The 15,030-nt window shown below is 44.0% G+C and overlaps 1 protein-coding gene across 1 annotated transcript in view; it reads left to right on the forward strand.

Moving 5' to 3' along the window:
* Positions 1-15,030, forward strand: part of SMCHD1 (structural maintenance of chromosomes flexible hinge domain containing 1) — a 3,546,415-nt gene that overhangs the window by 2,645,372 nt on the left and 886,013 nt on the right. Inside the window, exon 34 of the mRNA XM_044065561.1 lies at positions 6,061-6,122. Within this exon, the coding sequence (XP_043921496.1) occupies positions 6,061-6,122 (62 nt within the window). The remainder of the gene's footprint in view (positions 1-6,060; positions 6,123-15,030) is intronic.

Consider the following 15,030-nt stretch of genomic DNA (forward strand, 5'->3'; position numbering starts at 1 on the left):
GTTGTTGTTTTTATGTAGGGTAGACTAAGCATAGATTCAAAGAACGAATATATGAGCATATTCTAGATATTGAACAGAAATGAAAAGCATTCCCTATTCAAGCATGTTTAGCTTCACCCTGAACATTCTTTCTTGTTTCTTGGGATAGATTATGTCCCTCAAAACACAAGGGGGCAATGAGAAGACCTTATTGAATATAAAGAGATGATTTGGCAAATTAAATTGAATGCTGGAGTCTTCCCTGGTTTAAATGAATGTACTTCTATAAGTAGTGCATTACGTTTAAAATCATACAAAGTATAGGTTTTAACCTAGGTTTTTTTATGTATGTATATATTTATGTGAATTGGAATCTTCGAGATTAGTGAAGGGTTACATTTTTTTTTTCAAGTTTGATTGATTAATCATAAATTGTGTAATCATATGATTTTAGGATTTATTATTTAAGCATTGTGTTTTGTGGTATTAAGATGGATTCTGATGAAGTCCGAGTTACAAACCGACAAAAGTGCTTAATCTGGTGAATAAACAGTTTAAATCTTGGCTTGCTTGTTGACTTTGTAATTTTCGGCTTGGTTTTGTTTGTGTTTTGGGTTCCTGGTTTTGTGGTTTTTAGGCTTAAAATGGCCTACAAGGGCAGTTAGCCTAGTACTAAGTTGTGAAGTAAATAAAACCAGTGCCTCCCTGCCAGATGAGCAAATAGTTTTATTCAAGGATTTTTGTGGTAACAAAGAGAGGAGGATCCTAGAAGTCTGTGCTTGACTTTTAGGATCTTGACAAAATGAGTTAGAAAATAAAGTTTAAAATGCTTTCCCTAAATTCCCCATTTACTTGTGCTCCCTTCTGTAGTTTTTATGTTAAAGTTTGACCTAGATGATGCTTATTGTCATATTCCCATTGCCAAGCTACTCAAATTTTTGCTCAAAGGCTATTCACAAAGTATTTGGCTCCAGTTGTTTACTGCAGACTTTCAATGTTTGGATTGTTATCTTTGCAGACTCTTTTCCAGTTGTCTAGAGTCTTTAGTATCTGTTCAAAATCTCCTAGTCAGTTTGGGTTTTCAAATCAGCTTGCAAAAATCTTCCCTCAGCCATTCTTACAGAATTGTAGACATGTTAGATTCTGCCCTGGGAAGAGCTTTTCTTCCTCCAGTAAAAGTTGAGATGTTGTTCATGAGTTTCTGCATTCAAAGCTAGACATCTACAAGGGAAATCCCCATGATATGGGGATATATGCCATCAGTGATTCTCATCCTTCCTCTGACTAGACACCACATAAGAAAATTCCAGTGGTACCGCAGGCCAGCCTGCATTCAGCATATTCACTCTTATGCTGGAGTATGTAAGGGACATTTTCTGGTGGGTAGACTCAATCTCTTGCAATCCAGGTCTCCCATTATCCCTTCTTACCCCTCTCCAGTCTGCCCCTACAGATGAGCTAAACCTGTATGAGGTGTGGTTTCCAGAGTAGTGAAAGTGCAAGATCTGTGGATCCCTATCAGCAGACAGAAACACACAAATATCAGATGTTGGCAGTGATTGGCACTTTGAAAGCCTTAAACTCTACAAGCTTATGCACAACACAGTGATGTGGTATATGAACAGGAGGAAACCAGATTATACCCTCTTTGCCAACTTGCTGTGATAGCTGGGGAGACAGCAACTTGGCTCAGTTTAATTGCTCAGGCTTTTACATTCTGTCAGAGTAAAGCATTCTAGCAGACAAGTTTATCAGGACCAGGGTAGACCCTCACAAATGAAAACTTCATCCTGTGGTCTTCCAAGATTTGATCCAGCTGTAGGGAACATCTTGGGTAGATCTGTTTGCCTCTTCTATGAATAAACAACTAAACAATTTCTACTCTAGGACTCCTTGCATACAGATCTGGAAGATAGATGCTTTCTCCTTCTAGTGGATAAGAATTTTCCTATGTGCTTTTTCACCGTTTCCACTAATGTCCAAGGTTCTTCTGAAGATTCCGAAGAACTCTCCAGAAATTGTGGTTGTGGCTCACTTTTGATCCTGGCAGCATTGGTTCTCCCTTCCTTTCACTATGGCCAGTAGTAATTACAATAGGCGTCCCCACAAACTTGATTTTTCACAATATAGGGGTTGTTTGATACCCTCCACCTTTGAAACTGTCCAACTGACTTACCTGCATGACAGAATTTTAATACCATTTTTCCAAGGATATGCAGCAGGTATTGAAGGAGACGAAAGCATGTGTTCCAAGAAGATCATGTATGTGCGAGTGGAAAAGATTTTTTTGGTTAGTGCCAGTCCAAGAGTATGTGTCCTCTTACGGACCATCTACCCCAAAACAAAACATGTGCAACACATATCTCACAAAGCCAGTGTGCCGAACAGTCACAGCCCTTAAGACTAAACAACACACCTGATACACTTGTAATAGGTGACTCTTTCGTCTGGCACACTGACGTCCCGCTCACCAGGCTGAACAAGGAGAGGGTCACGGTGAGCAGCCTGTCAGGCGCTAGGATCCGCCACATAACACAAGCACTCAGGTCACTCCAAGGCAAGTACAAATATGACTCAGTCATTGTCCATGCTGGTGTGAATGACCTGAGATGTACCTCCCTGGACTACATGAAAAGAGACATAAAGGAGCTCTCTGAGCATGTAGCCCAGGCCGGTATGACCCTGACCTTGAGTAGCATCTTACCCTCACCAAGAATGATGCCACAATATGAAGACAAGATGATCAATTTCAACATTTGGCTTAAGTACTGGTGTCATTCAAAGGGGATCCAATGCCTGTCAGCTTGGGATGATATGCTCGACAAGCTATGATGCTTCACTAGGGACGGCTTGCACCTGTCACGCCTGGGCTTTCGGATATTGGCAAAGGCTCTTGCTACCCCCATAGTGCCTTTTTTAGGCAAGACTCAAAAGACAAACCCACCTCCATAGGTATCACAAGGGATAAGAAACTAAGAGTAATGCTACTCAACGCCAGAAGTCTAAACCTCAAGATGCACGCACTCGAAACTCTCCTTAGCATGGAGAACATCGATATTTGTGCAGTAACAGAAACCTGGTTCAGGGCTCCCGAGAGCACCCCAGCACTACCAGGTTATACCTCATACCATGCTTTTCGGCCCCAAAACTTGGACCGAACCACAAAAGGAGGGGGAGTATCGATATTCATCAAAGATACCCACACCTCCAGGTTGGTGGCAAAGCACGAAGCATCAGAGACTATCCATGTGCAACTAACAGTGGGTAAAACTGCCTTCCAGTTTATAGCCTGCTACAGACCACCCTCCCAAACCCAGGAACCCCACTCGGCCTTCCTGAGAACACTGGAAAATATGAAGGTCTCTCCAAACACCATTATATTGGGCGACTTCAACTACCCAAACATAGACTGGGAGCATTACTCTAGCTCCAACACCCTAGCCCAAAGGTTCCTAGAATTTATAAACTCAAATGCTATGGAACAACTTGTTACCACTCCCACAAGAGGGGAAAACATACTGGACCTGATCATCACCAACATGGGGACTCTATGCTCCAGACTAGAAGTGTATCCCTCACTGGTAAGATCAGACCATAAACTAATCTCACTGAATATTCACATCCCGACCCCACCCCCTGCCCAGAAAACCACAGTGAAAAACTTCTCTAAAGCAAATTTCACACTCCTCAAAACCGAGGTGGAATCCTTCAAAGCCCCCGGCCTGTGGAAAATACGCCCAGACCGCAGAATCCTTTATAAACGCATTCTATGAACACCTTCAGGAATGCATGGATCATGCGATCCCAAATAAAACCAAGACCCAATCCTCCAAAGGCAGACGTCCTGTCTGGTGGACCCCAACCATAAACAAACTATACAATAGAAGGAAGAAGCTACTAAATGATAGAGCAAAATCCCAAAAAGGGAAGGCATCACTGATCAGTATTAGCAAAAAACTACGGGCACTCATAAAATCGTCTAAGGCCAGCTTCGAGAGAAAAATTGCACAGGACACTAAGGATAATTACAAGGCTTTCTTTAGTTATGTTAGCAACCTGGGTGGGAATTCCCAGATATGCTCATAATTAGTCCAAAATGACAAAAAATACACTGAACCCACAGACATTGCCAACATCCTAGCTGACAGGTTCAGCACAAACTCCCCCCCCCCACCAAAAGGGCAAATATCTATCCCAGCAGAGTGCTGCCCCCCTGACATCTCAGATGCTCAGGTAAGAGCCGCCCTCTCCAAAGCAAAAAACACAGCATCAGTGGGACCAGACGGTGTCCCGGGCTGCGTCTTACATGAACTCCAAGAAGAGCTAAACCCAAACATAAAACTACTGTTCAGTCTCAGCCTTACTACAGGATATGTACCCAAAGAGTGGCGTACAGCAACAGTGGTCCCTCTCCATAAAGGTGGTGCCTCAACGGATCCTGGAAACTATCGCCCCATAAGCCTGACTAGCTTGGTCTGCAAAGCTATGGAAAGGATCATCATGGACCTCATAAATAAAGATATTAAGGACCTACAGACACTGGATCCTACCCAGTTCGGCTTTGTTAAGGGCAGATCCTGCCTCTTAAACTTGGTTGATTTCTTTGAAACAGTCACCAAGGCCATTGACGAGGGGAAGGTGGTCCACACAGCCTACCTGGACCTTGCAAAAGCCTTCGATACAATACCCCACTCGGGCATTATAGATAAGCTCACCAGCTTAAATATAAACCCCTATGTCACTAGATGGATTGCAAACTGGCTCAAGGACAGAACCCACATGGTTAGAATTGCTGGAGCCATGTCAGACTCACAACCAGTTACAAGTGATGTCCCACAAGGCTCAGTCCTGGGACCGCTCTTGTTCGGTATATATTTCTCGGAGGTACAGGCCAACACGGAAGGATTGTGGCTGACCAAGTTCGCAGATGACTGCAAACTGGGCGCCATAATCGACTCTCCAACCGACACAAGCATCCTCCAAAAGGGCCTCATAGAAACAGACAACTGGTGCCAGAGCCATGGCCTCAAGCTAAATGCCAAAAAGTGTATAGTCATCCCTTTGGCAAAACAAAGTGCCCACAAATTACCACATAGGTGTTAATCCATTAAGTACAGAAGAAGTAATTAGGGACCTGGGGACCCAAGTTGATAGCAATCTCTCATTTGACAACCACGTGGCCAACGTGGTTAGAAAAACATTTTATATAGCCCACCTAATCATGAAGGGATTCACATCTAGATCAGGGGAGGTCATCGTGCCTCTTTACTCATCCCTCATCAGGCCCATAATTGAGTACAATGCCCCTTTTGGGATGTACCTTACCAGACACCTGCAGCAACTGGAAAGACCCCAAAAGTACCTCACCAAGAGGTTCAAAGGGCTCAAACAGATGCCATATGCTGCCCGGTTAAAGAAACTCCAGCTGTACTCAGTGGCATACCGCCTGTTCAGAGGCGATCTGTGCCTGACGTATAAAGCCATGTCCAACCCGGAATTAATGGACATGCTGCACCTCAGAAAATCCAAATCCCATCGAGCTACGCGCTCGAGACACTTGAACCTCAGCACTGAAATAAATAGGACATGCTGGAGGGAAAGATTCATAACCCAGAGGCTCCCTTCACTCTGGAATAAAATCCCAGTCCAGGTTAGGCAGAGTCCCTCATTGACTCTCTTCAAGAGGAATCTTGATGAGTGGATGGGAGATTGTAGGTTTTCCCCGGGTATCACTTCTGTGTCAATGTTAGATAGAGGCACAGTATACTAACCTCGAAAAAGGGCATAGCAAAATAAATTTAAAATGGGTGGCGAAAGCCAAACACATTCTGGCTAGGCTTATAAAGCGAACTTTAGTAAAAAAAAAAAACTTTGAGTGGTTCCTTCTAATTATTGGCTGACAGAATGCTATAATTGTTGTCTGTCAGAATTGTCATTACCTTCTATGCATTCAGCTCTGCAAAGATCAGGTGATGTGGTAAACAGTCATCATAACTAGAAAATATTAACTTCATTGTGATTCCTTTTTAAAGAAAATTGATCTTCACCCCTATTGTTTTCTGAAGCTGTTTCTCTTTGCAGGCTATAACATTGAACTGCAGCAAAGGCAAAGACATTGATAAAGAAGGTTGCTTTTATTTCAGGTAATATATTCCTACCTTTATGTGAGATTTGTTGTGTTGAAGCAAATAAAATATGTCAGCATCTTGATTAAACACTTGCATTGGTCTTGAGTTAACACATAAATTAAGGTAAATACATTTTGAGGGGCTTTTAAAAATTGTTTTGAACAGTACCCTCACATCTTTCAAATAAAGACAAGTGATGTTGCAGAATACTTTTTTTTCAATTATCAGTGCATCACAGAGGTACTACTATAATGTTCATTTGATGCGTAAGGGATGCCCCTAACAGATTTTTAGTCAAGAAAGTTTAGCATTCATCTTGCTTTATTTTTTTTTTTGTATAGTAATTTAAAGGCTGTAATATTTTCTGAGAAATTACTGAACTGTATCAGACAACTGAACTATCTAATCCAATTTTTAAGGCCTTTCGGTGATGGCAACTGCTTGGATTCCATAGCTGCTTAGCATTAGATCACTGTTGCATTAGAATATATGTATCTCTGTTGAGGCTTGAGAGCGTGCTGGTATAAATAAGATGTTCAGGTGATAAAATTTAGGACTTTTCTTCTGTTAAGGAGTCCAGTCAGACATCTCTTCTACATGGCACCTTTTTTGTTGGCAGTCAGCTAATGTCTGCTTTCTGGGAAGATGAGAACCTCTTAAGCAGCCTTGAGTGTTTTGGAAGAAAAGGGTAAATTAATGCACTGAGTAAAACAGCTTTTTCTGTCACCAGTCCCTAAATATAACAAAATGTATCATTCTAGCCCTGATCTTTTCTTGGTAAATCTTTCAAGCCAAATCCCCAAAATCAGGTAAACCGCAATATAGAAAGAAATGGTAAAGGGGACCCAATAATAATAGACGCTAGGGATCTTCCCAGTCCAAAAAGAGTTCCTGACTACTTAGTCACTCCTTTCCCTAAAATAACAGACACTTCTTGAAACAATTAACCAACTCTTGTGTACTAAGCATAATTTGTAAGCGCTACAAATGGCAGTGGAAATCAGTCCCTTCAGATTTAGGAATCGAGTTAGGACTCCTCCTCCCTTCATGAAGCCATACACTTTTTTCCTCATATTCTTAAAGGAGTGATATCTCAAGGGATCATATAACCCATTATTCCTTCCTTCCCAGCATGGAAAGGACTTTTGCTACAGAATTTCCATGGTACTTGAAAGAAGGCAGACAGAGACCCAGTATTGGATCTTTCATTTCTGAATTCCTTTCTAGTTCTGAAGATCCAGATGTTAACTCTGGAGTACTCCTATCCTCTTCTTCATTCCAATTCCTTTTTAGTAACCCTAGAACTTGATGCATATTATCACATCCCAGTACACAAATACTTCAGGTTTTACTTAAGGTTCTTTGTGCCTGAGTTGTATTTTCAATGTACATCTTTTTGGACTTTCTACAGTTTCAGGAGTATTTACAGAAATGCCTAGCCCCATTAGTTAACCTTTTGTATAGCTCAGGGAATCCACATTTGCCCTTACCTGGACAATTGCCTTATCATAGTAGATTTACCTCATAGCAGTCAGGCACATCCCTCATTTTCACTATAAGTATCCACAGGACTTATTCACATGGGTAGCTGCACAGTATATAAAACCTAAAAATTGTCACATGATGATCACATGATAATTACAGGATTTTTTCTTGAAAGAGTGCATGTATAAAATCATCTAGTTAAAAAAAATCAAGTAAAAAATGTAAAAGCATAAATACACATTCTGAATAACATAAATATAATTTTGTTTATTTCCTCAACCCTATCTCCTTTGAAAAACTGTATTAACTACATCATTGATGTTTTGGGAATTTTTCTGCTTTTAAACATGTCCAAAACTTGGTTTTCCTCCCTTGTAATTATGGTATTCATGGACTGCAACACTAATGTAATACTTAGATTTGGTGTTTTACATATTCTACTGTGCCTAAAAAAGTGTGGCGTCATTTGCTTTTATTATCTTATAGATGTTCCTTTATTCTTATAACTTCTGTATAATGCAGTGTACCTCACTCCAATGGAGTTACAATTATAGTGACCGTTAATAGGTCTAGTTCTATCCACATGTTGCAACAGTACAAAAGGGCCATCTCCAATGTGTTTACAGACTTTGCACTGACCACACTTATATATTCCCCATTCCTTGTGCCTGTCGGCCTTCTGTGTGGCAGAAAGGGCTTTCTCTACTTTTAGACGGTCATCTCCTCACACGCAGGTTCTGCTCTGTCTTTCATCAGATCTGAGCACTGTACCCTGTCATGCCTGTCCTAGGTCAGCCTTTCCCGAGGCGCCTCCAGACTACCTCATCTTCCGACATCTCCCCAGAACACCCCACTGAGGAGGTCCCTTGGAAGAAAAAGTGTCAAAGGAGGCACATAGACTCACCTTTGGTGTCCCTCACTGAGGACACCGATTTTGATGAGGGAGGAGGATCTTCCAGATCACCACCTGAGGAAATCTTCTTTGCAGACATCCTAGAACTCCTGCGGCAGAAAGCTGGATGGTCTGCCCAGCCTCCTCCTTCTGAGGAATTGGTGTTCTGGTTGACTTTCAGGACGGGCCTTTCTACATCCTGAGTGACTCCCTTGATGGATGAGTTGATTGACCTAGTCTCCCGCCAAGCCCGAAAGAAACCAGACACAGTTGAGCCTATTCCCAAACACCCCAATAGGTTCCTGAGCCCACCATCAGATCTCATACATTGGAGTTAGGGTTGTCCCTATAGATAAGAAACGAAAAATGTGGAAAGCTCTCCAAAAATACAAATACTAATAAATAGGAGTGCAAGTCACAGAGAAGGAAAAACTCTGTTGGATCAACATAGTTTTAATATTCATGAAGTACACACCAAAAACACACGGTCATAAACGCTCTTTTTAGAAAATACATGTGTTTTCCTCCTAACCACTGGACTTCATCAGATGTTATCTAAACATAATCAAATCACAATTGTTCTTGTAGCAGCCACTAAGGAGGGAACTGTCCATCCGCCTAACAAGGAGTCTAGATCTCTGGCCAGATATATAAAGTAAGTTTATGCCTCAGCTACCTTCTCTGTGAAGTCGTTGAACTATCTGGCACAACTCATCCATCTGCAGAAAGACCTAGTTAAGGAATTATCCAACTCTGTTGTTGAAACTATGTTGGAGGAGGACCTGAAGAAGGTTTCTTCCCGGCTGGCTACTCTTTCTTCCCTTGCTAATTCCTCAATGAGGTTGATTTTGCATTCGGCAGAAGGCACCTCACTAGCAGCCTTTACAAGCATAACCATTAGAAAACATGCCTGGATGCGGCTTTGTTAATTTGCGGAGCTCTTCAAGGCATCATTCATTAATGCCCCATTTGATGGGTCCTTCTTGTTTGGATTTTTCTCTGAGGGATATACTAACCCACAGCAAGCAAGCAAGAAAGAAAGACTTTGTCTGCCATGGGGATCAGGTTTTCTACACCTCAGAGGACCTTCTGTAAAAATCAACAAGGTGGCAATAAAACTTGGTTCAGGAACTCTCAAGGTTCTTTTCAGTACCTGCACAGGGATACCACCTGCAGAGGCAGAGGGGGAGATTTCAATGGTAGATGCCGCCCCAGAGGCAGAGAGGGTCCACAGAATCAGGGCTGCAGGGAACCTTTTCATGACAGGCCCTTACAGTGGTCCTGAAGTGCTGTCCAACTGTCCATCTCTGGAGGTAGTCGGGGGTTGTCTATGCTTGCACATGAATGTCTGGACAAGTATAACAAACAATTCCCGGGTGCTAAACATTACATCCAGAGGTTATTATGTTCCCTTTTCGCTAACTCCTCCAGGACCAAGGACGAGAGGCCTTGATGTGCCACCCAGTCAGAGGGAGTATGCATTACAAGAAGTTCAAAAACTTCTTCAAAAAAGAGTCATCCAGAAGGTCCCTACCAAACAGAGAGGATTATGAACTTATTCTCGCTTCTTTTTATAGTGCCAAAAAAAGTCAGGGGACCTGAGACCTGTTCTGGATTTCAGCAGTCTGAATCATTTCATCAAGAAGTCAAAGTTCCAAGTGGCTATGGCTCAGTCCATTTTGCCACTGTTATGCAAGGATGATTGGATATGCTCCTTACATCTTCAGTATGCATGCTATCCTATCAAAATCGACAGGCACTCCAGAAGTCATTTGTGCTGTTGGCTGGGAGCCAGTCATTACCAGTTCAGGGCACTGACCATTGGACTCACCGCAACCCCCCAGTTGTTTACCATATGTGTGGCAGTTGTATCTGCTCATCTGACACTAAAATGATTCCAGGTGTTTCCTACCTAGACAGTTCACTCCTGACTTCACTGACAAGGCATCTTAAACTACAATGAAGGTACTATCTAGTGAGAATCTTCAACCACCTGGGCATCATAATAAATCTAGAAAAATGGAAATTGACACCCTTGCAAAACCTAGAGATCTGATGTTGTTAATCTTCATTCATTCCTTACTGATGGGTTATCTGTTCCATCCTCGGAACCGAGCTGGCCAAATATCAAGCTCGCATCAGCCAAAAACTCTCAAGCCAAGGTCCTACCCAGAATGCTCTGCTCCCTGTTACCGCAGATCTCTTTTGCTGCATTGCTGTACAGCCATGTCAAGCCACTCTTCTCAGCCAAGTGTCTAATTGTTTGAAAGTTTTATACATCATTTTATACTTTAAAGTTTTTCAAACAGTTTCTGCTAATATTTTCCTACCCTGTCGTATACTTAAGACTCTTTCCCTTTAGTCTATTTGTCTTTATTAACTTTTTCTTACCTTTGAGGTAATTCTTCATTACCATTGTTGGTAATCCTTCCATCTCTCTTCTTACCCTTTTGTGGGTACCTTTTCTCTTATTTTTGGTACTGTTCTTCTCCACATCATTATGTTGGATAAGAAAAGTAGCGTTGGTTTTAAGCAGTGTAAGGATTACGGCCGTAAGTTACCACTTTCCGATGGCCATGACTTATGTGTCTGTTGTCTGAATGTCTCCCACCTTACTTTAGAGCCCCGTGTGGGATTTGTAGAAATTTTTCGACCAGGACTCAACGAGAGAAAGAACAAATTAATCCTGAAAGGTCTTCTCAAATCTCCTTTCTGTGAGGCTATTTCTGGGTCGGAGGGCTCACCCCTCCTGCTAAACCCCATAAGAGGTGTTTTTCCTCTTCCTCATCGTGGTTGCTCCCTTCTTCTCCCTCTGGAGATCATAGGGAGTTGACTCATAAGAAGGTGAAATTGATTGCTACTTCGGCACTGCCACCTCTGACCCTGTCGGCTCCAGGCTCGGCACTGCCCCCAACTGATTCTGGCTCAAGCCACATCTTCCTTATCAACACTGGCACCGGATTTCCCAGTGCAGATGATTACTGCTCCGACAGTTCCATCACAGCCCTTATCGGCACCATCCATACAGGTACAGTCCCCGTTGGTACAATCCCCTTTGGCTCCAAGTATGATGTCACTGTACTCCACGGTGTAGACATTTTTGGCACCATGTTCTTTGGTGCAGTACTTTTCGGCACTGTCCTTTCCTCACTTTCCTCAATGGCACCATACCCATCGGGGAAGACATTTGCTTTTACAGTGTAGACACATTCAACTTCTATGGCTCTGATGTCATCGGCACAGACTACTTCCACACCATTTTCTTTGGTGCAGGCATCCTTGGTTCCGAGCTCTGCACCTCTCAAATTAGCAAGGCCGAAGTATTCTTCCTTCTTTGGATCTATTCGTTGGTAACCAATATAGTCCTTTAATAGAAAGGCCAGAATCACCACCAGGTCTCTCTGAGGTCCACCAGGAGACTCTCTGAGCAAGATGTGTTGCGGCTTGTTGACCAGTTGCTTGTGGCCAGAGTTTCTCTCACCTGTCGAAGTCCACATTCCCTCCCTCAGGTGAACGTATATCTCCCCAAACTCCAGCGTACACTCCTCCTTCGACTTCCACCCAAGTATTGAAGTGCATTACTCCGACAGCAGCTTCCCTTCCTCCGACTCCAATAGTGGATCTCGCTTTGGAGCTGGAGTCATCCTTGTGGCCCAGTGCACTGGGCATTGGGTTTTTCTTAGGTCAGTGGCTGTGCTGTTGGGGAGGGCATTCTTGGTTCCATGCCGATTTTTTTTCTGTGGCACCCTCCAAGAATCCTACCTGTCTCACGGTTCACAGTCCTCTTGAGACTCCTGGTCTGGGGGTTGGCTCATCGAGGTGCGGTGTGACCCTGGTTCCAAGGTTGTCTTGCTTGGTTCCAAGCTTCCATCCCTCCTTGGGCAGTCCGGACATCCAGGCCATGGAGAGGGCGCTTGACTCCTCTGGCAAACCCCACATGTCGGAGTCCTCTCCCCCCTCTGTGCCGCAACTCTCACAAGCCACAACTGCCGGACATTAAGCACAAGGGCCTCGGGTTTCTCCTCCTTAGGAGACCCCCTCTTTGCATTCTTCCGCAGAACCTCCCACTGGGGAAGTACCCCGCAAAGCGTCGTCCAAGAGGAAGCACATGGACTCCACTGATGAGTTGTTGACTGAAGATGTGGATTTTGCTGACTGTGATGGGTCCCAACAGTAACCCTCTGATGAGGTGTCCTTTGGTGACATCCTCAAGATCCTTAGACAGAGAGGTGACTGGAAGTCCTCTAATCCTTCCTCTGAGGAATCCATACTCCTGCAAGCCTTTTGTGCCCGACCGCTACCTCCTGGATTACCTTGCTGGCCGATGAGCTCGTCCAGCACTCATGGAAGGCTCCTGACACCCTGGAAGCAGTACCATGGAGGTTGGATAAAATGTTGCCCCCAGCTGAGCACCCACATTGGTCACAAGGTCTTCCAGTAGATGCTATGGTGGTGGCAGCTGCAACTAAGAAGGATTTGGCAGAAGAGAGCCAAACTGTCCATCCACCCAACAAGGAGTCCCGGGCAATAGACAGACTAAGGAAGCATGTGTTTGCTTCATCAACCTTCACCGTAAGGTCTTTGAACTATTTGTGACACTTTACCAGGCTTCAGGGGGATCTTATCAACCAACTCTCTGAAACCTTGGCAGGAGCTGTTTCTGATGAGGTCCGTGACAACGTGACTTCTCAGATATCCACCCTTGAGTCCATTTCCAGTTCTTCCATAAGTCTTATTTCTCATGCAATGGAAGGAGCAGCTAGAGTGGCAGGCGTGGGTATAGTCACCAGATGACATGCCTGGATGCAACTTAGTGACTTTACGGACTCCTTTAAGGCTTCCTTCATGAATGTCCCCATCAAAGCCGCTTCTTTGATTGGCCCTAAAGTGAAAGATATGCTGGCAAGGTGCGAACAAGATGGCAAGACCCTATCTGCCGTTGGTGTCAGACACTCCACTCCTCAATGATTCTACTCCAGAAATCAGAGGAGCGGGAAGATGTGGCACAGAAATTACAGGGCTCTGTCCGTGACACATGTGCTGAGTTCTCCCCTAGAGCTAGAGGGGGAAAACTCCAATAGAAGATGCCCCTTTCAGGGCAGAGGAGGCCCACGAGACCGGGATTACAGAGATTCATTATCTGACCAACCCTATCAGTGCTCCTGAAGCATTTCCTGACTGCTCACCTCTGGAAGCGGTCGGGGGTAATTTTTCCTTGCACCCCATTGCCTGGCGAAATATAACCACCAACCCTTGGGTACAACGGATAATATCCAGAAGCTATCGCATCCCCTTCCTTCTTTGTCCAGTCTCATGCAGAGTATTACCTGACGTTCCACAAAGCAGCACACGAAATCCAAAACTGCTACAAAAAAAGAGTATCCAGACGGTCCCCCCAGACCAGGTAGGATCCAGTTTTTACTCAAGGTTCTTTTTAGTGCCATACATGACCGGGGACTGGAGATCAATTCTGGATCTCAGCACACTGAACAAATTTGTAAAAACAAAGAAATTCCGGATGATCACAGTTCAGTCTAGCCTTCCTCTCCTGGAAGAAGATGATTGGATGTGCTCTGTAGATCTTCAAGATACGTATTACCTCATAAAAATGGACAAATGCTCAAGAAGATACCTCTGCTTCCGCATAGGAGCCAGTCACTACCAATTTCAAGTTCTGCCCTTCGATCTCTCTACAGCCCCCAGAGTGTTCACCAAATGCATGGCAGTGATTATCGCTCACTTGTGACTTCAAAGATTCCAGGTGTTTCCATATCTAGACAACTGGCTCCTCACCGCCCCCACCAAATGTCTACTGGAAGAAACCTTGCACTACACTCTCCTCACAGCAGAAAGCCTGGGAATCACTATAAACTGGGAGAAGTCCAACATGACCCCAGCTCAGTCTTTGGAATTCATAGGGATACCGTTGGGCACGAGAAGTTGCACAGCATCTCTTCCGGACCACAGGCTTCAAAGAATAAAGCAACAGGTTCAACCACTGCTCTGTCACCACAAATCTCCCGCTCGATCTATACTCCCAACTCTTGGGGTCAATAGCATCACCATTGTTCCTCTAGCCAGATTCCACATGAGGCTCCTTCAGTGGTTACTTCTCACTCAGTGGTACCCTCTACAACATCCTTTGTCTTTTCAGATAAGTGTAATTCAGAGATGCAAGCAAGATTTACTCTGGTGGACGTCTCGAAATCCCCAGCAATGGTCTTGCCCATTCAGCCCCCATCAACCGAAAGCTACAGTGACCATGGATGCCTCCCTGATAGGGGGGCTATGTCAGGGAAACTCGGTCCAAGGCACTTGGTCCAAGACAGAGGCCCTTTTGCATATCAGTGTTCTGGAACTGAGGGTGGTGCTACTAGCATTGCAAGCATTTCATTCCATCTTTCCGTCAGGGACTATTGCAATCCAGTCAGACAACATGCCAGTGGTCTGGTACATCAGCAAGCAAGGGGGCATCAGATCTTACCCGTTATGCCGAGAGGCCTTGAGAATATGGCAATGGGTGATAGCTTCCAATCGCTTTCTAAT

The sequence above is a fragment of the Protopterus annectens genome, chromosome 3.part0 (genome assembly GCF_019279795.1).
Source record: "Protopterus annectens isolate FY-2018-M chromosome 3.part0, PAN1.0, whole genome shotgun sequence".
Lineage (NCBI taxonomy): Eukaryota > Metazoa > Chordata > Ceratodontiformes > Protopteridae > Protopterus > Protopterus annectens.